The following is a 26994-nucleotide window of genomic DNA, read 5'->3' as shown; positions in this document are numbered from 1 at the left end:
GTATTTGCTTTCAAATTTTACAGTATCATTCTTTCACCAATATGGATAATTCTGATGACATCACTTGATCGACCAGTAAAAAATAAAGTGGGAGGAGCTTTTATTAATATTTATTAAATATTTTATTTATTTTGAATTACAAAGCTGTTTTGTCACCAGAGATGAGCCTTGAGTTGGCGTAAAACACTCACACTGTAATTAGGAGAATTAGTCATCATAAACAATAATATGCAAAGTATTATTTTGTATGTTCAGCCAGCAGATTTGGGTAGTTTGCTTTGGATTGTGTGCTGCAAAGTGTGCATGAAAGCCTCCAGGAGATGCGCTTAGTAATCAGTTGTTGACTCATCTGAGTAATCTTATTTACCACATGAGGAATTTGACCTTTGCTTTGATGATACTTATGACTTTCATGTTAAAATGGTCGACTGCACATTTTTCCAGCATGTGCTATAGGCTACACTAGTGCTCACACACTTTTTCAGCAGCACTGAATTCTTCCCATTCATTATTCCATAGGGATTTTTTTTGTTAGTTCTCAAAGTAAGAGGATTTTAATTTTATAAGCCATGATCTCAACCAGCGAGGCTTTTAGGTAAATATGCAGTGTGTTTGTGTGTGTGAATATGTATATTGAGAACAGCATATAAAAAATGAATACACTTCAGGCTTAGGCCCCATCATTGCATTTGCACTAGTGTGATATTCATTAACTCAAATATAAGACACACGCATTATTTTTTGTTGTTGTTCTGCATTATGCACATCACTGTTCAACTGTATAAAATATAAGATACAAAACAGAGTATATTGTACAAAAGCTGTAATTAAACAAAAATGTTTTTAAAAGTGTTGAAATAATGTGAACAGATGCATTCGACAAATTAACAACAACCTTGGAGCTCATAATAGTTTTCAAAACAATCAGTTAATTAAAAATTAATTTTACTACAAAAATGTACATTTTTCCTGAAGCTGTTCCACTTCATATGAAATATACAGCTCAATAGTATATTTCTTTTTTTAAGGTCAGTGCTTGACAATGTCTATGACGATTTTATTTATATAGTACTATTAAACACAATTATAGCTAAACCAGGGCGTTGCTTAAACCACGTGATTATGCACACACAATGCCTCAACAGTGTCTATGAATGGAGATTGTAACAGCATCACTTCCTGTAGAGCAGCGACAGAGAGAAACTGCTCAGTACAGGATGAGAAGAGCTGCTGATAACTTCAGCAGGCCACCGCTCACTTTCACCTGTGTAGGCTATTATACTGTTATAAACAACTCTTTAGAAATATATAAATAACACTAGTAAAATGCAGAATTTAAAATACAATATTTAGAAATCGGATTAAAATTGGAAAGAAAATAGAGTCATTGTGTTCTAAAAGAAATCATTGATTAAAAATGTTATTTCAGATTAATTTTTTCAATTATAATTAACACGTTAAGTTAAAAAACTGTTAAATGAAATTAAAGTTATATTGTTAAAAAAAGAAAGCCTCGGTGAGATGTTTGTGTGCAGCTGGGTGTGCACCTTGCATGCATTGCTTGAGCTCATTGTGGTTTGATGATTTTCCAACCACGGCACTGACCTCTTGCTTCTGTTTTGAAGCCTTGAAGCCCCTCTGAATCAAAACCACAACAACATCCTCCTCAACAGACAAACACTTAACCAGAAACATCAAACCACTGCCCAGTTTACCGCCAACTATTGATTTTTATTTATTTTTTGCTGTTGAACATTAATAGTGATCCCCTTTTCTGTATTGATTTGCATGTTTAATAGATGTGTTGATTTAGTAAGAGCTGACTAATATGAATATATTTCAACATAAGCTAATTCTGAAAATGTCCCCTTATATACATTTCTGGAGATTGCGAATTAGCCAGAAGTACGTATGGCTGCATTTCATCTTTAAAACGAATGCTACTGGGTGGTTTGACAACGCTATGTTTCGTGCTTACCAGCTGATCACTTTCCTCTGTATGGACGGCTTATCCGCTGTTACCAGTTTGTCCGGTTAGCTCGCCATGTACGTTGGTGGACTTGAGACACAGAGAGAAGTTGACCACAATGATGTGGTTCGAGTCCGGTGAAGAACGATTCCAGAAAGTGGGTAAGACAAAAACAGAAGCCAAAAGATAAGATTAACAAGTAAATAACAGGGTGAGAATGTAAAATCTGAAAACGTGGTAAAAATCCAAGACAATCTCACGGCAATTCGTAACTTTTTGATTTAGTGGCTAATTCGTACAAATTCGTACGATCTAATTCGTACAATTTAGTACGATTTGCTCATCCCCCAATGACGGTTGGGTTTAGGGGTGGGGTTAGGTGCCACGCCTCCTATTTAAAATCGTACCGCTACTGAATTCGTACGAATTAGCCACTAAACTTACAAAACGTAAAATACTTGCGTTTTCTCGTGAGATCAGGCTATAAAAATCAGACGAGGGCTTTTATTTTTCTTTATTATTTTTTAAACTGTCGGTTGGGTTTAAGGAAGTGGGTGGGCGGGTCAATCAGTGCTTTTGAAAACACGATTGGTTGGGTCTAGCGAAGGAGGAGGGTTGGTCAGTCCATCAGTCGGTCAGTCAACACCGGCCTTTGGTAGTTTTACGCGAGAACAGCAGGCGCGAATGGCACTCATGAGCGAAATTAGAGATCTAAAAAAAGTGTGCACAGCGACCTCTGGTGGATTCACAAAAACTGGCAAAAAACGTAGCTCCTGGAATGTATTTGGCATTCTCCAAAAATGTATATAGTGGTACGTTTTCAGAATGAGGCTGGATTGGTATATTTTATTTGAATTCTGGTTTTGCTCATTTCAATATTTAATGAAAGATGATTATTGATAACGCCTTCTGTGTTTGATTTATTTTTTTGACAAATAGGATTCTACATTGCTAACTTTATCTCATGTAATTTTAAAAAAATGGTCAGTGAATAAATAAAATAATTGATTAACACAAAAATAACTTCAGGAATTGTTTTGGTAATGAAGTATGGATAATGTAATGCAGATATGCAGGATCCAGAGAATCTTAATTCTGACATTTTCTTGCTAAAACTGTTGTTCGCAATGAGGAAAATCAAGAAATAGGTGAAATTAGTAAAGGGAAAACAGCCTGTACAATTTAAAATAAACAATTTATTTAAAGAGCCCATATTATACATGAAATAGGGTCATATTTAGGTTGTAAGGGTCTCCAACAACAGTCTAATATGCATGCAAGGTCAAAAAACACTTTCATGGTCTTATAATCTGCATGTGTGTGTGTGTGTTGCTTTTTTTTCCTGTTAGTGGGCGGGGCCGCAGGTTTCAAATCTCCCGGGTTTGCGCGCGCAACTACTTGTGTTTCGTAGCCACGTCATCACGAAACACCTAATGACTCGTTATCAAGACGACTCGTTTGAAGCACTATGAGTCGACTCTTTTATAGATGAATCAATAGTTTTAAACACTGTACACTTACAGATTTAAGCCTTAGCTGGACATTTCACTTCACTTAGAGCTGTGTGACACACTATATGGAAGAGCATTTTCAAAAACCCATAATATGGGCTCTTTAAAGCCATTATATCTGCTTGTATTTATTAGCATAAATAGAAAAAGATTTTGATTCATGTCACTTTTTGAGAGAGAGAGAGATCGAGAGAGCGATTGTTTGTGATACGGACCACAATTATACTTCTTTGCAGGTTTTCAAAGGCTGACCACATGAAAAGATGTCGCTCTTTGTTGAAAAAAATGGTCGAGCATCGCTTCAGCAGTTCTCAATCTACACTGAGTGGCTGCTTCAGTTTTACAGGAAGTGATGCGTATCATCGCTCGCTCTCTTCATCGCCTCATAACTGCACAGCCACACACCTCTGTGGTCAAGACACGGTACGTCAAAATAATCTATCTGAAACACACACACACTCACACACACTTCAGCGTCTGTGATAATAAACAATAAGAGCTTTGTTGCAAAATATCTGGAGCACTGAGAAACTGCAAAACTTTGTGAAACTCATCTTGATCACATTTGATGATGATTGATGATCACAGCGAGCTGAACAGATCTTTTAATCCAAATGGTTTTACGCACGTCCTGTCTTGTTTAAATGATTATGTGCGTTACTACCGAGACATGGTAATTTGCGGCTGTCAATCAAATAATTGGGCGGGAAAAAACTGCACTTTTACGTTATGTTGCAGTGGGCCTCAAAATGGGAGGGATTTGGATCCTATTTTAACGTTAGAAAATAAAAAAAAGAGACTTATTGCCTATGACAGTGGAAACACTAACACAGTTCTGTCCAAACAGCTTCAAAAAGATGATTTTCATCATAGGTGCCCTTTAATATTGCTGTCAGCAAAGCGATAGTTCACCCATCATTTACTCACCCATAAACATGGTTTTCAGCATTCTTGAGAAAATATTGTTTAGTATTCAACAGAAGAAAAAAAAAAACTCAAACGTGAGTAAATGATGACAGAATTTTCATTTTTGGATGCTTCAACACTGTTTGGCCTGTTTTATAAAGGCCTATCGGGTCAACAGTATATTGTAATACAGCTTTGTAGTACTTCTGAAATGATGAGAGTTTTGCTTGTGTAATATTGTAGTACTGATGGGACTGATTTAATAAATATAGTAGGGAAAATATAAACAGTAAAAATGACTACAATTGACATCAAATATTGCAGTGGGGTGTATCTAAGCGAAAGGGCTTCTTGAGCATGAAAAGTAGTTTTGTCCAGTGGGAATTAATTGGATCATTATCATTTGCTATTGGGTGAGGACATGTGAATGACAGGTTATTGCCCCGCCCTCATGGCAAATTGACAGCATGCATTGCTTGTGAACATATAATGAAGAAAAAAGTAATCGTAAACATTATTGCATGAAATAGGGGAAGTTATTCTGATCAAGCATTATAAAAATATAGGCTGATAAACAAAGAAGAGCTGTCAGTTTTGATTTTCACAGTGACTTTCAAAAACTTGAATTCTAGACTGACATCATGCATGATGGCACTATCGACATCACAATAAACACATTAAAACTAATAAAAAAATATTTTTTTTTCTTGAAGACATGTTAACTAGCTAGATTATTGTTTATGAACGCTTTCAGAAAAGTCATTCCTCATACACTCAAATATATATTTTCCTGGACAAAACATATTTTAGATATATGTTGTATTTGTGTTGTTTAATAAAATACATTTTTTAAAATATATATGATGTATGTTTAAATAGCCTGTGTTGATTGGTTAATGTGGAAATAAATATTCTCCTAATGTTTCATGAATGTATCTTCTAGGATTGAAATATATGGAGGGTAAAAAATATATTTTAAAATGTTAAAAATGGCCTATGTATTTGTATTCAATATATTTGTTAATTTATTGTTAAATATATTTCAGCAAATATAATTGTTGACAATTTTTTATTTTGAAAAATACATGAAAATATAAGTTTTTACCGTATGGGACAGTAGCCTACAACATCTCAGCAGACAATAACCTGGAGCACCGACATAGGTTTGTGTGTGTGCGTGCGTGCGTGCGTGCGTGTGTGTGTGTGTGCGTGCGGCACGAATTCACACTACCCAAATTTGTTTTGATATTTTATGGTAAACAAATATCGACAAAAAAGTGCCCTGTGTTTGTCAACAGCATAAACCCCTACAGCAGAATAGAAAATACAAGATTTCTACATTTCTAAAGGGAGCAGCTGATCATAACATTATTTATAAAACTGTAATTTAATCATTTAGTAAGCAACACTTTTCACATTTTGATGCCAGCAGACAAGCTAATCTAGTGCAAATCACAGCATAAATGTATTAATTAAACCACAATTAAAAACACATGAGGGGATTAATTGTCAACTGTCTACAAAGTAGGTAAATATTAAACAAGCATATATTACTATATCACCTCTATCAGGATAAAAAGGAGAGAAAGCATGAAAATAAAATAGGTGAAAGAAATGACAAGGACAGTGTTTGTGGTTTGCAGTGTTTATTTAGAACTCCACACCCAACCCCACATCCTCCTCTTCCTCCTCCTTCAATTTCTCCAAATCCTTCTTGATCTTCTCCTCCTCATTCATCAAGTCCCACTTCGTTATTTTACTTTTCTTCCCCCTCCGTCTCTTCTTCTTCGACTTCTCTTTCTCAACCTTTTTCTCCTTCTTCTCCTTCTTTGTCTTCTCTTTCTCAACCTTTTTCTCCTTCTTCTCCTTCTTTGTCTTCTCTTTCTCAACCTTTTTCTCCTTCCTCTTCTTTGTCTTCTCTTTCTTTCCATATCTCTCCCTCTTCCGTCTCTTGTTCTTCCACTTCTCTTCCTTAATTCTCTTTTTCTCCTTATCACTCATCTCCTTTTCCTCAATTCTATTCTCCTCCTCCTCCTTGGTGTTCACCTCCTCCATCTCCTCTTCCTCCGGCTGTGCCATCTTCTCCACCATCTCAGTTTTATCCGTTTCTTTCTCCTCCTCTTTTATTGTCTCTATCTCTTCAATAATTTTCTCCTTCATTTCCTCCTTCTCCTCAACGTTCTCCTCTTCCTCCTTCATGATCTCCTCTTCATTATCTGTTAAAGGAGAAATGATTGTAGTTTACACATTCAGATGGTGTTAAACACCAGGTGAGGGGAAAATAATACAATTTATTAATAACATTAGTGACAAATATATATATATATATATATAGACATAAATATGCTAATTTACCATCAGTGTCTTGTTCTTCTGAAATGGAGAGGGATTTTTGCTCAGGATGTTTCTCCTCCTCTTCTTTATTCTCCATCTCCTCCTCCACCACCATCATGTTCTCTTTCTCTTTTTTCTCCTCCTCCTCCTCCACATCTGCTATTTTCAAGGAGACGTTAAACTCCAGGTAAGACCAGGTCATGAAAATACATTTAAAGCATTAAAGTCTATTATTTAGCATCATAGCATGTATCTGTTGAATCACCCAGAGTGAAGCAGAACATCGCTTTGAAAAAGGAAGCAATCCTGCTCCTTTTCTTCTTTCTCTCCTCCTTTTTCTTCCTCTTTTTCTCCTCCTTCTCTTTCTTTTTCTCCTCCTCCCTCTGCTTCTTTTTCTCCTCCAGATCTACTAAAGTTTACAGAAAGTAAATTATTGCAGTGGTACTTTTTTCCTTAATACAAGTTGTGTTTCTCTTTTCATGTGTCACAGTAATGATCAATCTACAGGTTATTTAGTGCAATAACATATCCTTAAGTTTATATTGTCTGAGTTTTTGAGTTTAAAAATAAGTGGGGATGAAAGTAACACTTATTTATGCCCCACTGATAATACCTTGTTTTTCACTTCCATCCATTTTATCAAATAAGAGCATACTGCCAATAATGATTAAACATTCTAAATACATTTCAAAAGTACATTTCATATTGTTGGGTTACTTTTGAAACATTTGATGGAACCCAAATGCAAAATGAACATGCAATTTAATAATTTTTTTGCAAAGATAAAGGACAAAATATGACACAGTTAACATATTCACAATGTCAGATATTATTAAGATAAACAAGATTAAGCTATTAAATCTAGCTCATAGGGGAGCGCGGGGCACAAAGTAACGCCAGGTAAAATGTAAGTGTCTTCCTGCCAATTATTGAAAAAGTTTGGTGCAATTTGGATGAAAAACTATTTTTGCAGCATGAAAGTATTTTTTATTGAAGTCAATATTTTTTTTATTTTAAAAAGTTAGTAAAATCTTATATTGTTGTGATACTGTCTTCTAGGTTAAAAGATGGAACCATTTTGAAAGGTGTAAAAAACACAGTGACTGCTTGCCAGTTTTGAGGAAAACACGACACAGCAGGGTTAGTATTAACAGGGTATTACAATTAGGCCACACATTGTTAGACACTAATTAAACAAACAAAATAATGGCTGAATTTTGAGTGTAATGTTGAGAACTTTTTAAATGAAAACTATATACATTTTTTATAAGAAAATATTTTTTAATAGAAAAAAAATATTGTATTGCTATTAATGCAAATAAAGGCATTAAATAATAATGGATAATAATGCAAATAAATACAAATGTGTTTTTCCAATAGATAAATAAATAAACAATGTGCTATGTAGAATTTTAAAAAATAGCTACTGAGGAAATACACGATTTAACGTAAGCTGGATTTAAATTAATTGTGTGAAATCTGACTTTTTAAGCACGTGTTACAACTAACCCTATGTCTGTTACAACTTGCCCTACAGGTGGGGTAAATAGTAACATTTTTACTCCTGGTAATACTGCACAAAAGATCCGTCGATCATACTTTCAGTGCGTAATTGTAGGAGAGGCTTGTGTGTTGTTGGTTAAAAATATGGTTTATCTATCCACATTACTTTGTTCTTTATTTGGCCAAAACCAAAAAGTGTTGCTTTGTGCCCCACTCTCCCCTATTGTTGTGTTATTTTGGTTTACTGTGTTTTAGTTAATGTTTAATCCCCGCTCTCCACTCACTATTTACTCACCTTCAAGTGTTTCCTTCGTGGTTTTCTTTCTTCTGAACAGAAAACAAGACATTTTGATATAACAATCGCTTTCCGTTGAAACCGTGAAATATCGACCAAGTACCGCCACTACTGCAAACCAACAAAAGATTTCTCTGAGCTGCACAGCTTAAAGTATTCTAGCACGATTTAGGACGATCATTTCTGAATGAGGTTCTAAACATCTACTGTAACTATGGTAACAAGACACCGCAAACGCCACATAATTGAGTGAGGATAATTGAAAGCAAATATAGTTAGATGTACAAATCCATGTTAACAGAATAAAAGCGGGTTTAAGTGTTATTAAAAAGCGTTAATTATAATTTGACATAGCCTATACCTCGGCCCTGGAGAGCCACTGTCCTGCAGATTTCAGCTTCAATTAGCCTGAAGTGGAAATATGAATAAGATCTGCCACCCCAATATGATTTTGCTGTTGATATTATTCATTTAAATGTACTTCACAATCAAATTCACAATATTTCAACAAATAAATAAAAAATTGTCGATTGATTGGTGCAACTGACGTAGCTGATTCTCTGCCCCTCCCCCTCCCCGATCGTCTTTGGCAGTACCCACACACCTTCAATAGACAGCAAGGGCAATTTAATATTTACCTTAAGGTACATCAATAGAAGAAGCTGCATTAATAATATTGTGGCTCAAAAAGGAATATTGATAAATTATATTATTAGGGTCTGTATAGTGAGTGTGTGTGTGTGTGTGTGTGTGTAGTACTGCCTGTGTATGTAGTGATGCCTTTTGTTCAGATTATTCATTTGTTTGTTTTATTATTAATTCACTCATCTTCATTAATTTTAGTCATGGCATATACTGTATGCTGTACAATAAAAGTATGTAAAAAATACCTGAAAAGATATTTATATAATATAAAAAGGGTTTTTAAACTAAATATTGATATTTATTTGGTTTGCACATGTACTTGCTGAATTATTTCAAGGAATAAATTGGAATATTTAAAGAGTAATTAATTAAATGAGTTAAAACCACATTATTTCATTTACCAGAAACAAAAATATAACATAACACTGAAATGATATTTTTTTTTAGTGTGTGCCACCCCAAGATTTGATGTGGCCTCTTCTGGCCACCCACCCCTAAAAAGAAATTCTGGTGGCGTCACTGCATCCAGGACCAGGTTTAACATCTCAGACTGTTGCCTGATAAAATGTTCACCTTATCAAACCACACGTGGTTCCTCTGATATGATGGATGGCCACAGTAGGCTGTTCAACAGGAAAACAGAAGTAGATAAACTGTTCAACATGCCATTCCTCTTTTTCACCAGCAGAGGAGACTGTTGACCAATATTGGACACAATCAGTTCCACCAGTTGAGGATCTCTTTTCAGGGTAAGTCATTCATACATTCATTCATTTTCTTTTTGGCTTAGTCCCTTTATTAATCAGGGGTTGCCACTGTTGAATAAATTGCCAACTTACCCAGCACATGTTTTACGCAGCGGATGCCCTTCCAGCTGCTACCCATCGCAGGGAAACACCCATACACTCTCATTCCTCGGAGTAAGTATCAGAGATATGAATTTATGATCCAAATCAATATTTGTTCTTGATTATTACCTGAGTATGTGCATGAAGAGTCACAAAAATATAATAGAGATAAAAGACTTATTATTTTTAACACAGTAGCTGTATCACTTTTGGCTTTCAGAAAAAAACTTTTTATATATATATATATATATATATATATATATATATATATATATATATATATATATATATATATATATATATATATATATATATATGCATGTGAAGTCAGAATTATCAGCCCCCCTTTGAATATTTGTTTCTTTTTTAAATATTTACTAAATGATGTTTAGCAGAGCAAGGAAATTTTCACAGTATGTCTGATAATATTTTTTCTTCTGGAGAAAGTCTTATTTGTTTTATTTCAGCTAGAATAAAAGCAGTTTTTATTTTTTTAAAACAATTTTAAGGTCAAAATTATTAGCCCCTTTAAGCTATGTTGTTACTCGATAGTCTGCAGAACAAACCATCATTATACAATAACTTGCCTAATTACTCTAACCTGCCTAATTAACCCAGTTAAGCCTTTAAATGTCACTTTAAGCTGTATAGAAGTATCTTGAAAAATATCTAGTCAAATAGTATTTACTGCCTTATGGCAAAGATAAAATAAATCAGTTATTAGAAATGAGTTATTAAAACTATTATGTTTAGAACTGTGTCGATAAAATCTTCTCTCTGTTAAACAGAAATTGGGGAAAAAAATAAACAGGGGGCTAATAATTCAGGGGGGCTATGAATTTTGACTTCAACTGTATGTATATATATATATATATATATATATATATATATATATATATATATACTTTAAGATAATTACTTAAATTTATAGATAAGTTAAATCTCATTTTCAGATACTGTGAAATCTAATAACCTCGTCATCTGCACTTTAAAAAGTGATTTGTTAAGTGTACGTAATTGAATTTTGCAAACACATTGCCTTTAAGTAAATTTAACTTAATATAATCAGCTCATATTTACTAAAAGTAATTATTACTTATGTTGAGTCACGTTTACTTAGGTCATTTAAGTAAAGTTAACTTAAATGAAATTGTGATCTGAGGAATGGTGCTATTAAAGTTTTCTTAAACACACAGTGTATCGTTATGTATTAATAATAAATGTGTATATTGATATTATAGTTTCCAAAACATGGTAAACTAGTAAAAACCACACGTGTCTTTTCATAATTCTAAACATTTATTTTTAAAATACTAAATATCAGAAACAGTGGATTAAATCAGTATTTAAAGGAATAATTCACCCAAAACTTGAAATGCCTTCATCATTTATTCTCTCTTCATTTGTTCAAAACCTTTTACCTCTGTTGAACACTCAAGAAGATATTTTGAAGAATGCTGGTAGCTGCTTGCCTTCCATAGTAACTTTTTTTTGTCTATAGAAGTCAATAGTTGTCTACACAGAGTAAATGATGAAATATTTTACAGTTTTGGTAAAATATCCCTTCAACACACAGTGCATGTTTTTTTTTTTTGCATGAAAATTTAAAAGTCCTGCATAAAATACACTAACATATCTGAGTCATAATAATATTCAGCATGTAATGTTGGAAGATTTTTAATCTTAGTCGTATATAAGTCAACGCAGATTTAAGTCGGATGACCTCAACTGTCTAATCTGCATCGCAAATCTCTGCATTCATAACACTATTCAAGGATCACTCTGACAGATCAGTCAGATCATGTTGTCTGATCTTAATCAATATAGTATTAGGATACAGTAACTCATTCTAACATGCACATCCAGAAAAATCAATAACAAAACATACAAATTCAGTCTTTTTTTTTTTTGTTTACTCCCTTTATTAATCTGGGGTCGCCACAGTGGAATGAACCGGCAATTTATTCAGCATATGTTTTATGCAGCGGATGCCCTTCCAGCTGCAACCTATCACTGGGAAACACCCATACACTCTTATTCACACACATACACTACGGCCAATTTAGGGTACTCAATTCACCTATAGTGCATGTCTTTGTACTTGTGGTGGAAACCGCAGCACCAATATAACTATGCACTACAGAATGTTTCGTTTACACACATGCACACATTACATGTAAACACATCAGCTTTTTACAACGTAATACTCACTACTCATAACTCTTGAGTACTTTTAAAAGGGCTACTTTTTACTCATATCTTGAGAAATATTTACAAAAGATAATTTTACTCTACCTGCGCTACATTTTTGGACAAGTAATGGTACTTTTACTTGAGTGTGATTTTTCAGTAGTCTTTCCCTCACTGACAATATGTGTCTCTTTTTGGATTCTCTGAAGCTTTAGGAATTAAAAATGTAAAACAGGAAATGTGTTGGGACTATTGTTATTGTTTACATCCTTCAAAATGGTCTATAGTTTTCTGATAATCTGCAGATCATCTTCTTGCATAAACAACATGCGTCTCAAGGTCCTTGAAAGTCCTTATGAGCCTACTGTTCTTTTTGGCAAAATATTCAAGTGTGTAGTTCAAGTCTGAATCTTTATTCTGGAAAATAAATTAATTAATTAATTAAATACATAAAATACAAAAAAATACAATTTAAAAATCATTTGAAATACCTTTCGCACTTGATGTAACTCTTCATTGTCATCATGAAACTTCGCGTCTAGGAAAAAAAGCCATCAATACCATTTTAAAAAGAACTAATAAAGCTGTATGGTGTAGTTTAGTGCATTTGAACTGGTTCCCCTTCGGATGGGGAACTTCAATGCTACAGTGGATTTAATCCACTTATGGGAATTTCGTTCAGAGAGCCAATTGTCTGAAAGAGTATGTAAACGGGCCAAAGAAATGCCAATGCATTGGCAGCTTCAGCTTGCGCACCTGATGCTTGTTGCAATCAATTTAGCAATAAAAGCACAGGGAAGCAAGGAGATGCATCTTTTTTTCTTCAGAGACTTCACAGCCTTCTGAGAGTCGATGAGGGTTCCTCCTGCTGATCATTAGCGATTCCGAGCGAACCGAAACTCTCCCAGTCCAGAGTGTGATACATGCGGCAGCAGACGGTCAAGCTGGGTTTTCTTCCTTGCCTGGCGTTTGGGTCCGGTCCTCCAGAGCGATTTGTATATTGCACTTTTACCTAAAAGAGCAACACAGTCGTGCAGCCATCCTTTTCAGGACGTCGTTTCGACCGTGCGTTTCTGGATGCGGTGGTTTCCTGTCCCTGGATGATTGGCACGAGCACTGCGTTGCATGTCTGGGGTCCAGTTTGTTAATGCGGTGCTCGTGGGCAGTGCATGCCGTCACTGCGGCGGCATGTCTGTTGCGCAGTTAAGATCGCAGGTTGCTCTTGCAAAAGAGCCACCCACCCCAGATGTCTCCCGTTCCGCGGCTGGGCACTCGGGCAGATCTGAGGGTTACAGTGGGAGTAAATCCAACCGTGCTTTCCAGGGTTGCTTCGGCTGTGGGCCTGGAGATGGTTTATCCCGAGCCCAGCAGCCGGACCGACTAGATGGGTGTATGTGGAGGACTAATCTAGCCTCCCATCCCTTTCTTCCTGAAAGTGCGCAGTGGGCTCACGCAGTCTGGAGGGCACTTTTCTCTGCCCGATCTGCGTGCGCCTCCACCTCACCACTCTCGAGTCGATTCCCCAGAATGAGAGTGCAATTGGAGGCCCGCATGTTGCCTCTTTTTGTTGAAGTCTGCCTCGTCTCCCGTCCAAAGCGTGTCGGTTTTCTGCCTCCCCGGAGTCAGAGCCCACACAGCCGCGGGCCAGGCAGCTTCCACATTGCACGCTAGGGTCCATGTGCGTGCGCTGGCCCAGCTACACGAGGGTGCTTCCAACCCAGGCTTGTTACAAGCCCTGCACCACACCTGACTGAGCTCCACGGACCTCAAGTCCGCTGCGTGTGTGCCCTGGGAAGGACAATGGCCACATTAGTGGTCCAGGAGCACCACCTCGGGCTAAAAGCTGGCTAAGATATGCGCAGAGTTGACAAAGTTCGCCCTCTTGACTCCCCCATATCCCAGGCTGGGCTGTTCGGTGACAGCGTCAGTGGATTCACCCAGGAATTCATGGCGGTGCAGTCGGATACGATGGGAGCTATCTATCGGCGGGGATGTAAGGCCGCTCCCCCCCGCCGAACCATCCACATCCACTGCTTGTCACCGAGAACACTCGCCTATGAAAGCTGCCCCATGTCGCCTGTGCCTCCTTCCCCTGGCAGATCCCTTTGAGAGAGGACCTACTCTCTCAGGGACAGGGCAATATCTGGCACCCTCACCCCGATCTTTGAAACCTCCACGTGTGGTCCTTAGACGAGAGGAAGACTTGGGTAATCTACCTACTGCGGTGGTTAATACCATCACTCAGGCTAGAGCCCTCTCCACGAGGCACGCCTACGCCCTGAAGTGGAGTCTATTCTCTGAATGGTGCGTCTCTCGCAGAGAAGACCCCCGAAATTGCCAGATCAGTGTTGTTCTGTCTTTCCTTCAAGAGAAGCTGGAAAGCAGGCTGTCGCCCTCCACACTATAGGTTTACTTGGCTGCCATCTCCGCTCATCATGACGCGGTGGCTGGCAGCACCGTGGGAAGGCATAACCTCATCATTCGGTTCCTCAGAGGCGCTAGGCGAATTAATCCACCCCGCCCCCCTCTCATGCCCTCTTGGGATCTCGCCCTTGTTCTCACGAGCCTGCGTACAGATCCCTTCTAACCACTCGATTCAGTATCTTTAAGATTTCTGTTCCTGAAGACAGCTCTGCTGGTTGCGTTGGCATTGATTAAGAGGGTCAGGGACCTGGAGGCATTTTCGGTCAGTGAATTGTGCCTGGAATTCAGGCCGGCTTACTCTCACGTTGTCCTGAGACCCCACTCTGGATATGTGCCCAAGGTTTCTACCACTCCATATAAAGACCAGGTAGTAAGCCTGCTAGCGCTGCCCCCGAAGGAGGCAGACCCGAATTTATCTGGACCGCACTCAGAGCTTAAGATCATCTGAGCAGCTCTTCGTCTGTTATGGTGGTCAGCAGCAGGGAAGTGCCGTATCGAAACAGAGGTTGGCCCACTGGATAGTGGATGCCATCTCCCTTGCTTACCAGAGTCAGGGCGTGTCCCTCAGGGGTGTGTGCGCACTCCACTCGAAGCATCACATCCTCTTGGGCGTGTGCACGCAGCGCCTCTCTAACAGACATCTGTAGAGCTGCATGCTGGGCAACACCTAATACATTTGCAAGGTTTTACAATCTGCGAATGGAGCCGGTTTCCTCAAGGGTATTAGATAACTCTTGGTGATTGAGGAATCAACTTAGTTAAGGTGTTGAAACACTCTTGCTGCGCCATTCTCCTTAACACGGAGATACGTGCGCTTATTCACTCTGTCAGTAAAGGTCCCCACTTAGGTGAGCCCTGCAGAGATTCCTCCGATGCCCCCAGCAGTGACTCAGTGAAGGAGTCACTTGCTGGCACATTACGTATGTAAACGGGCCAAAGAAATGCCAATGAATTGGCAGCGTCAGCTTGCGCACCTGATGCTTGTTGCAATCAAATTAGCAATAAAAGCACAGGGAAGCAAGGAGATGCATTCTTTTTAAGCTGAAGAGACTGATCCTCACAGCTAAGGAACAATCACTATGGTGATTTAATATAGCATTTCCGTTCCCCGAGGAGAGGGTTCCCCTTCGGATATAGTGGATTTAATCCACTTTTGGTGAAATGTCTGGATAACACCATAATGACTGCACCTTACCTTCGCCTCAGATGAGAGGTTTGCCAGGAAAGCGTGAGCGCACCTGCATCATAGAGAGGCGCGGTCTTCCAACATGTTCCCTGGCTTATCCCACTTCAATAGAAGATTTACGGATTTAGATATAATTTTTGGGAGCCGCAAAACGTCTAGATAATGTCTAGGAATTTAAATACGACAGTACGTTGGGAAGCATGCAGTCCCGATAGGGAGGACACTGCAGAGGCCACCTGCTACCCAAGTGGGAAGATATAGTGGCAAAAGAGTATATGGACTAGCCCTGAGAGGGGGGAGTACGCATATATTAAGATGGTTAGCGGAGAGGAAAGACAGGGGTCCGCCTGTGAGGGGGGACTGCACCATGGCTGAACAGGCATATGGGATCGCCTAGTGGGGATCATGCATAGCAGGCACCTATACCCAAAACGCGGGCTGACCAGAGCGCAGACCTACAACTCTTTCAGACAATTGGCTTTCTGAACGAAATTCCCATAAGTAGATTAAATCCACTTTAGCATTTCCGTCCCGTGCCCCTCAGGGAACGAAGTTTACTTTAGTAACCAGAGCGTTCACATGCCTTTATGCTTGCTTGATTTCTTTAGCCTTATTATGACTGCGATAGCAAAAACAGTAGAAAGCAAAATGAAGCCGCTCGAGATCAGTGTCAGTGTGCAAAAGAAAAAGCAGGATGTAGGCGTCTGTTCAGTTGTTCCTGTTAAAATCATTCAGGTAATCAAAAACAGAAAGAGACAGACAAAGAAAACATAATTACTTTTCCTTTTTAGAGAGAAAATGCAAAGAACAGCTTATTATGTGTGTTTTGTTTGACAAATACCACGATCTGTATTTTCAATATCTTCTTCTTTGAACTGATTTGTCACTTTGAAGATTAAAAACACATATAGATAATGAATAATCATTGTAAACCAACAGCACAAAATAGTATTGGAGTAAATAAAAGATGCTAACAGATCAAATGAAGATGTAAATGTTACCATTTACTACCACTAACTGAGATTGATTGTAAAACTTGATGTGGTTTGTGATAAAACTTCCACAGAAAAACGTTCCAGAGTCAGAAACATCCACGCTGATAATCCTCAGTGTAGAAAATGTTGCATTCACTGACATCTCTATATGATTCTTCTGAAATCCATTCAAATATATGGAGTCAGCAGGTTTTGTACTCACATATTGAGTAACAACACAGACTGGCAGAGAATTATCTGTCTGCTTGAACCAGGCTATATAACTGGCCTCTTTTAGGATGTTTGAACACAGAAGAGAAACAGTAGTCCCGCTGTACACCATTTCCATGAAAGAGGCATGTTTTACAAAGATGACACCTAAAAACAATGAAGAACAGTAAGTTATAAGTAGGCCCACACGGAAACTGCATGCACAGAATTCAGCAGATTTCCACAGATTTTTAGCCCATCATTAATTTTGTTTAGTTTCTTGTGAAAAATGTGTGTACGTGTATATTTATTCAGTTTTTTTAATTATTTACAGTAATATTATTGACTAATATGAAAATATTCAGTTTATTTATTTACAATACAGTTTGTACAGTAATATTTTCTGTCTTTTAGTAGATGTATATGAGAGACTTGCTTTGTTTACCAAATAAAGTGGATATAATTGGATTTACACTGTAAACATTAAATCAAAGTTAAAAGGTATTACTTTTTATTTAATATATTAAGGGTTTATTTATGATACTCCCAAAATTTGCATAAATCCACAGATTTTTAACACAATTCTGTGCAGAAAATGTCTGCAGATTCCGTCTGGCTCTAGTTATAAGATAAGAAGTTATGTTTAGATGCATCTGAAACACAGTGTTATAATTGTAAACATATTCTATATGATATATAATTTTTCTATGATATGTAGTAGTGGGCCAAAACTGATGTCAGCATTTGTGCCTTCCCCATGTCCACTATATTTGCGCAATATTGACTTTTAATGACCCTACAATGTTTAATAAGATATTTGACTAACAGAATTATGCAATAAGCCAAATCAAATTGAAATATTTGTGTATATACAGTATACAGTTGAAGTCAGAATTATTGTTAAGTTTAATTAGATTTTTTCAACACATTTTAAATATAATATCTAATTTCTAATAACTGATTTCTTTTATCTTTGCCATGATGACAGCACATATTTGACTAGATATTTTGGTAACACTTTATAATAACTACACACTATAAATCATTTACTAAGCATTAGCATCTAGTGAATTCCCTATCTGTTAAGCATTAACTCAACATTAATAAATGTTAGTAAGCAGTTTATAACTGCAGCTACAAATGATCTATTCTTGACTTACAACCACATTCATAATGTGCTAAATAATTGTACTTTCATTCTTTGTTAATGATTTATTTTTAATTAATAAATTAAGTATTGCATTATTAACAAACCAGTTGTATTTAAGAGTAGTCGATGGTTTTTAAGATCATTCAGAATGAGCTAGTAAATGATTAATAACCTATTGAAATCAACGTTTATATATCTTATTATTCAGGCATATACTAATGGTTAATTGTTTCGTTTAATAAATGCTTTATTAACTCAACTTCATTCAGTTTTGTGACCTAATCTAAAGTGAGAACTATTAATGCTTTATAAATCCCTGATAATTAACAATTAAAGACTTTGTATCAAATAAACAGTAATCGTTTACAATCTCATCTAAAAAGTAAAATTACTGTAAACTTTAAACATTGCTGAATAACAGGAGTGTCAAAATACGACATAAAATTGGATAAAACAACAACAATATAATATTTTAACAATATAATAAGATGCAATGTTTAAACTGTACAGTAATTTTATTTTAGATAAGATTACAAAGATTTATTTTTTATTTGATACAGTTTCATTTGTGTATCTTCAAACGAATAAGAATGAATAATGTAGTTTATTTTCTCTTTTTCCAGTTTAGAATATAACTGAGCCTTTAATTGTCATTTATAAGGGATTTATAAAGCATAAATAGTCCTCACTTTAGGTCACAAACCTGGATGAAATTGAGTTAATAAAGCATTTATTAACATAATAATTAACTATTAGTATATGCCGGAGTAATAAGATATATAAATGTTAATTTTAATAGTTTATTAATCATTTACTAACTCATTCTAAATGATCTTGAAAAAACACCAACTATTCTTAAATAAATGGTCTGTAAATATTGCAATACTTAATTTAGTAATGAAAAATGAATCATTAACAAAGTAGGAAAGTACAAGTATTAAGCACATTATAAGCATGGTTGTAAGTCAAGAATACAGCATTTGTATCTGCAGTTATACACTGCTTACTAACGTTTATTAATGTAGAGTTAATGCTTAACACATAATGAATTCACTATTTGCTAATGCTTAATAAATGGTTCATAGTGTGTAGTTATTATAAAGTGTTACCGATATTTTTTCAAGATACTAGTATTCAGCTTTAACTGCAATTTAAAGGCTTCACTAGGTTAATTAGGCAAGTTAGGGTAATTAGGCAAATCATTGTATAAAGATGGTTTCCTCTGTAGACAATCAAAAATATATATTGCTTAAGGGGGCTAGAATATTGACCTTAAATTGTTTGCTTTTATTCTAGCTGGAATAAAACAAGTAAGACTTTCTCCAGAAAGAAAAATATTATCTGAAATACTGTGAAAAATTCCTTGCTCTGTTAAATGTCATTTGCGAGATATTAAAAAAAAAGAATAAAATAATAATAATCTGAGAAGGGCTAATAATTTTGACTTCAGCTGCATACTGTATATTGAGCGTGAGAAAACTTGAGAGTAGGTAAATGATAATATTATTTCAATTTCAGGATGTACTTTTTCCTTTAAAAATACTAAACATTTAATAAATAAATTCTTTCTTATGGCAAGATGCAGTTAGAATTGCATTTAGAATTAGATACACTTCCGCAATGTGGTAAAAAAAACACCAAACTTAAAACAAGTTTTTTGAAAACCATCCAAATCCAAATTCGTACTTGTTAACATTAATAAACTGTGAGTTAACAAATACTAACAATGAACAACTGTATTTTCATTAACTAAAGTAATACTGTTAAAATCATGTTCATTGTTTGTTCATGTTAGTAAATGTGTTAACCAACATTAACTAATACAACCTTATTTTAAAATGTTACCAATAACATAAATGTAACATATAAAATATTGGCTTTTGTCATGTGCTGCACAGTAGCTGTTGTTATATACTGTACTGTATATTTAAATTCATGGTAAATGTGATCTTTCTGTTTCAGTGTCCCAAATTCTAAGAGAAAATATTGTAAAAGTGAATTTACCTATTAAAAAGAGCATCAAAGGATGTAGCCCAGACAAATTCATGTTTATGTTCCAGCTGAATCCACTCAACTGAGAACAAAGAAATTGAGCTTTATTTTGAGAAGAGGGAGTGGCTTTTACATTACATGCTCCATCTGTATGAAAGTAGGACGCAGTCTACACTGTATAAACATGTTCTGGAGGGTTGTCTTAAAACGTGTAAAATATAAACAAACTTGCTTGTTTTTGCACAGAGAAAATATCAGATCCATTTAATATAAGTAGTACTCAGTTGTATCTTATTTATCTTCTAAAGTAAGTGCAAAATAGTTCAAAGAATGCTGTTAATAAGATAATGTAAATAAATAAATTCAGATAAAATAAAGATAGATAACTGTTTGTACAGTACACATCCTAGTGTAAAAGCATTGCTTCTGTCATCATTTACTCACCCTTTACTTGTTCCAAACCTTTATGAGTTTCCTACTTCTGTTTAACACAAAAGCAGATATTTTGAAAAATGCTGAAATTCTGTAACCATTGACTTTCACAGTATTTGTTTTTCCTACTATGAAAGTCAACCATTTAAAACAAATACAGCTTTTGTGCAAAAGGAAAGTCATAAAGGTTAAGAACCACTTGAGGGTGAATAAATAATAAGTACATTTTCATCAAAGTGAACTATCCCTTTAATAAATTAATTAAAATAAAAGTCAGCCAATAGGTGGAGACATTTCTGCCATAGTTTCTTTTTAGGAAGTATGTTTGGCTGGTTATATAGTTGGACTGTTGCGCTGCACTGCTTTTTTTTTTTTTCAATATAGTATGGTGTTTATTTAACATAAACTGAGAAATCCACAATGAAGTGTGCATGCAAAAACACTTGAATATATTACTGGCTAATTAATATCAAACAATTTTGCATGGTCATCATGTTATTAGAGCATCATTTAATATGCTACATGCATGCAAGCTGCTTGAATTATTATAATTTAACAGTGATTAAATTAATTTTTTATAATTTTACACAGTGATTGCAGACCATCTACACCCCAGACCACATGACCATGTCTGAACTAAAGCAGCCTTTTACCAAACACGATGGCAGGGGCTGGAACCAAAGTATCATTTCCTGTAGGGACTGACAGGAAATAGCAGTTCAGAATGAGGTTTGGTGAGAAGAAATTCACCGGACAACCACACAGCTACATGACAGTCCAGTCCTGTTTTATATTTGAAACAGCTGTCATTTTATTATATAAATTAATTTAATTCTGATTGTAATATATATATTTAATATTGATTAGCATCAGAAAATTGTAACACTGCAAAACATTTTTAAAAATGCATATTTAATGCAAAAGGGGAAGAATTCGTACTCTAAAATTCTGTAGTTGATTTATTTTTATATTTTTGATCTGTGTTACATTTTAACAAATGTATATTTTACATTCATAATTTCCTGTATCTTAAATCCTATATCTTATCTTATGTTTGATTTATAAAAATCTAAATAGGTGCATATTTATATAATTACATTTTATAATAGAAAAAATTTTATGTTTCACTTTATATTGCTTAAAGAGCATTTTGGAAATTATTTTATTAATTATTATTTTATTATTATAGATTATTATTAATTTACTATAATAATCTATAATAACACATATAAAAGGATTATCAAAATGTGTTTTAAGACAGTTGCAGTATAGTGTGAACTTTTATTTATATATATTTTTATATCTGATGCTGGTAGAAGCTGTAGCAATAAACTTTCCACACTTGTGGTTTTAGACTATGAGCTCAGGCCACTTGCAGTCACCCAATAAGAATGAAAAGCTCTTCTGTGGATGAAAGTTTCCACTGAAGTGTGATCGCACTGAGTAAAGTGTGATAGCAGCTCACTAAACTGCAGTGGTGTGGCGTTTGACCTCATGCTTTAGCCTAGTGGCACTAAATAAAAGGCCTGTTCTATGTAATAGTGTGACATTTTCACACACAAGGCATAAGTATTTATTATAATCAAAATCTTTAATATGTAAAGAGTCATAAGTGTGATTTCAGCACCAAGGACAGAGACACATTACACCAAATACTGTTTCATGTTTATCACTGGATGAATAAACAAAGCCAAGAAATGAAGATTTAATTCTGCAAGTCAAAAATTATTATTAATATATTTTTTATTTTGTTATGAATGTGTTGATGGGCTACGCAGCGGCGCAGTAGGTAGTGCTGTCGCCTTACAGCAAGAAGGTCGCCGGTTCGAGCCTCGGCTGAGTCGGTTGCCGTTTCTGTGTGGAGTTTGCATGTTCTCCCTGCCTTCGCGTGGGTTTTCTCCTGGTGCTCCGTTTTCCCCCACAGTGCAAAGACAAGCGGTACAGGTGAATTGGGTAAGCTAAATTGTCTATAGTGTATGAGTGTAGGTGAGTGTGTATGGATGTTTTCCAGAGATGGGTTGTGAAGGGCATCCGCTGCGTAAAACATGTGCTGGATAAGTTGGCAGTTTATTCGACTGTGGCGACCCCGGATTAATAAAAAGGGACTAAGCTGAAAAGAAAATGAATGATGAATGAATGTGTTAGTTGCTGCCACATCATTGGCTAATTAGAAATGTGAGTTAACAAGCAGTTGGACAGGTGTACCTAATAAAGTGGCCAGTGAGAGTATATGCTCACAGTATGGTAGAGAGATGAATTTAGCATTTAGAAATATTTGCAAATCAGCTTCAAAATTCACTTACTTTTGGTAGTAGGCCTGTGGATAATTTTGATGACATCCCTCACTGCGCTTCTCGTCATATTTTCAGTCGACCTGTAATATAAACAGAATGTTACTGGCTATTTTTAAATGGTGGGAGGGGCTGCTCAATTAGCCCCACCCCATTGTCTTTTACTGAACTTTGTGCATTCTTATATTTTGAATTATAATGCTTTTTTCCCACCAGAGATGAGCCTTGAGATGGTGTAAAACACTGACACTGTAATCAGGAGAATTAGTCATCATAAATATTCATATATAAATATTAAAGCGCATCTGGAAAGTATTCGAATCGCTTCACTTTTTCCACATTTTTTATGTTACAACTTTATTCCAAAATGGATTAAATTCATTTATTTCCTCAACATTCCACACACAATACCCCATAATGACAATGTGAAGAAAAAAGATTTTTTTTAATTGTTGAAAATTTATTAAAAATAAAAAAAGCTGAAAAATCACATGTATATAAGTATTCACAGCCTTTGCAGTGAAGCTCTAAATTGAGCTCAGGTACATTCTTTTTCCACTGATCATTCTTGAGATGTTTCAGGAGCTTAATTGGAGTTCACCTGTGGTACATTCAGTTTATTGGACATGATTTGAAAAGGCATACACGCGTCGATATAAGTTCCCAGGGTTGCATGTAAAAGCACAAACCAAGCATGAAGACAAAGGAATTGTAGGCTGGGGAAGGTTACAGAAAAATTTCTGCTGCTCTGAAAATTCCAATGAGCACAGTGGAGAACCTTACAGAAGGACAACCATCTGTGCAGCAATCCACCAATCAGACCTGTATGGTAGAGTGGCCAGACGGAAGCCACTCCCTGTCTGAAATTTGCCAAAAGGCATCTGAGGGACTCTCAGACCATAAGAAACAAAATTCTCTGATCTGATGAGACTAAAATTGAACTCTTTGGAGGGAATGCCAGGCGTAGCGCTTGGAGAAAACCAGGCACCGCTCATCACCAGGCTAATATCATCCCTACAGTAAAGCATGGTGGAGGCAGAATCTCCGCCAATATATCAATGGAGTGGCTTCACAACAACTCTGTGAATGTCCTTGAGTGGCCCAGCCAGAGCCCAGACCTAATTCCTATTGAACATTTCTGGAGAGATCTGAAAATGGCTGTACACCGTCACTTCCCATCCAACCTGGTAGAGCTTGAGAGGTACTGCAAAGATGAATGGGCAAAAATCCCTAAACACAGGTGTTTTTTTTTTTTTTTTTTTGCAACAATTTTACTTTCACAACAATTTTCACATCATCATTATGGGGTATTGTGTGTAGAATGTTGAGGAAATAAATGAATTTAATCCATTTTGGAATGAGGCTGTAACAAAAACAAAAGTGAAAAAACTGATAAGCAAAAAATACTTTCCGGATGCACTGTATGTTGTCTGTTCAGCCAGCAGATTTGGGTAGTTTGCTTTGGATCGTGTGATGTACAGTAAAGTGTGTGTGAAAGCCTCCAGGACATCTAGTTAGTAATAAGTTGTTGATTCATCTGAGTAATCTTATTTACCACATGGGGAATTTGACCTTTGCTTTGATGATACTTGAGTGACTCACATGTACTATAAAATGTTTAGTTGAATATATTTCCAGCATGTGCTATAGACTACACTAGTGTGTGTGTGTGCGTGTGCGTGTGCGTAAATGTATATAGCAAACAGGAGTGGATTTACAGTTTATTTAATTTATTTTCCCACAAGATCAACTTTACTCTAAAACATGAAACAGTTTTAATTTAAAATCAATTGCCCCATCACATTTGCATTGTTGCTTAACTCAAATATAAGACAAACGCACTGTTTATTATTGTTCTTTTTTATGCACATCACTATTCAACTGTATAAAATGTAAGGTACAAAACTGAATATAATGTACAGAAATTATAATTAAACACAAATGCTCTTTTAAATATATGAATATATAATGAATAATAAAAATATAAATAATGTAAACAGATGTATTCAACAAAAGAATAACAACCCTGGAGCTCACAATAGCTATCACTCAGCAATTATTAAAAATCTGTTTGACTACATAGAAAATGTATGTTTTTCCTGAACCTGACTGTTCCTCTCTAGAAAATATAATTACTCTCTGAACTGTGCAGCTTAATAATATAATTCTTTTTAAAGGTAATATTTCAATTTTATTTATATAGCACTATTAAACACAGCCAAAGATGGACCAATCTGCTGCACAATACAAATCACAAAAAGAGATAGATATAAAGTTATAGCTAAAAGAAGGCGTTACTTAAACCACGTGATTATGCACACGCAATGCCTCAACAGTGTCTATGAATGGATATTGTAACAGCATCACTTCCTGTAGAGCAGCGACAGAGAGAAACTGCTCAGTACAGAGTGAGAAGAGCTGCTGATAACTTCAGCGGGCCACCGCTCACTTTCACCTGTGTAGGCTATTATACTGTTATAAACAACTCTTTAGAAATATATAAATAACACTAGTAAAATGCAGAATTTAAAATACAATATTTAGAAATCGGATTAAAATTATCAAGAAAATAGAGTCATTGTGTTCTAAAATAAATCATTGATTAAAAATGTTATTTCAGATTAACTTTTTCAATTATAATTAACATGTTCAGTTAAAAAAACTGTTAAATGAAATTAAAGTTATATTGTTAAAAAAGAAAGCCTCAGTGAGATGTTTGTGTGCAGCTGGTTGTGCACCTTTATGCATGCATTGCTTGCGCACATTGTGGTTTGATGATTTTCCAACCACGGCACTGACCTCTTGCTTCTGTTTTGAAGCCTTGTAGCCCCTCTGAATCAAAACCACAACAACATCCTCCTCAACAGACAAACACTGCTGGTTATTTAAAGAAACATCAAACCACTGCCCAGTTTATCATCAAAATAATCTGAAACACACACACACACATACTTCAGAGTTCGAGATCATAACCAGTAAGAGCTTTATTGCAAATGATCTACAGTACTGAAAAACTGCAAAACTCTATGAATTTCATCAAAAAGTTACAAAACTCTAACAAAACAGATATGTGTTGTATATGTGTTAATTCCTGTCTTAGTCTGTGGGTTCAGTCTACCCTTTTAACATCTGGTATGTAATTTATTATGTTCATAATTGACTAATGCACAATAAATTGTTGTGCATTTGTCAATTAGATTTACCTCTATAAGGAAAAAGGAAACATTTAAAGACATACCGCCCTCTACTGGAATATTTTGTTACTGATTGTTGTCAACCTCATCACACAATAGCAGAACAAGCAAGAAACTCAAAAAAGAAGATTAATATTGCTGTCAGCAAAGGGATAGTTCACCCAAAAATCTAAATCCTATCATCATTTACTTACACAATAACCTTCTGTTTTTCAGCATTCTTCAGAAAATTTTGCTTAGTGAATACAAATTGACAATTTTTTTTTTTTTTTTTTTTTTTTTGTATGAACTATCACTTTAATACCATTTGGCTGGTTTTATATAGGCATTTAGTGTCTATGGTATATTGTAATACAGCTTTGTAGTACTTCTGAAATTGTGAGAATTTTGTTTTCATATTGTTGTAAAAGATGGGAGACTGAGATAATCTAGCAGGCAGAATATAAACATTAAAAATGGCTAAAGTCAACATCAAACGATGTTGTATCAAGCGATATTACTTTTGGTTTTATTCATTGGGATTTAAATGGATCAACATGATTTATTATTGATGGATGTCATGGGAATGACAAGCTATTGACTCACCCTCTAGGCAAATTGAAAGCATGCATTGAAGAAAAATGTAATCGTAAATGTTATTGCATGAAATAGGGGAAGTTATTGTGATCAAGCATTAAATAAACATAGGCAGAAGATGTGTGGATAAATAGTTTTAAATAAGCTATAGTACTCTATAAAAGGAAGAGCTGTTTGTTTTGATTTTCACAGTGACTTTGGAAAGCTTTAATTGTAATAACTGACTCTCTCATCATGCACGACAGCACCACATGATGGCCTCTGCTCTGCTTTGCATGCATTTGCAAAACAAAAGATTTAATGAGGTGTGCAGCAAGAACTGCACTTTGGGGGCTTAAGCCCCTGATGTATAGTCAGAAGCCCC

At 35.6% G+C, this 26994-nt stretch overlaps 1 protein-coding gene across 1 annotated transcript; it reads right to left on the bottom strand.

The window, feature by feature from the left end:
• Positions 1-16100: 16100 nt before the first annotated feature.
• nitr7a (novel immune-type receptor 7a) lies at positions 16101-20213 on the bottom strand. Its single transcript, XM_056462724.1, has 4 exons — positions 20150-20213; positions 16813-17163; positions 16653-16697; positions 16101-16529 (listed from the first exon to the last, which is right to left on the bottom strand). Exons 1-4 carry the CDS (start codon positions 20190-20192, stop codon positions 16387-16389), a joined length of 582 nt encoding a protein of 193 aa, XP_056318699.1. The 5' UTR covers positions 20193-20213; the 3' UTR covers positions 16101-16386.
• Between the last annotated feature and the right edge of the window lie 6781 nt (positions 20214-26994).

Source organism: Danio aesculapii, chromosome 7 (genome assembly GCF_903798145.1).
Source record: "Danio aesculapii chromosome 7, fDanAes4.1, whole genome shotgun sequence".
Classification (NCBI taxonomy): domain Eukaryota; kingdom Metazoa; phylum Chordata; class Actinopteri; order Cypriniformes; family Danionidae; genus Danio; species Danio aesculapii.
This window is presented reverse-complemented; position numbering and strand designations above follow the sequence as displayed.

Bases quoted from the DNA above. Each gene is read 5' to 3' on its own strand.
- nitr7a (XM_056462724.1), bottom strand. From the start codon at position 20,192: ATGAATTTGTCTGGGCTACATCCTTTGATGCTCTTTTTAATAG. The intron at 17,164-20,149 runs GTAAATTCACTT...CATTGTTTTTAG, and splicing joins TTTGATGCTCTTTTTAATAG to GTGTCATCTTTGTAAAACAT. The intron at 16,698-16,812 runs GTAACATTTACA...TAATCTTCAAAG, and splicing joins TCAGTTAGTGGTAGTAAATG to TGACAAATCAGTTCAAAGAA.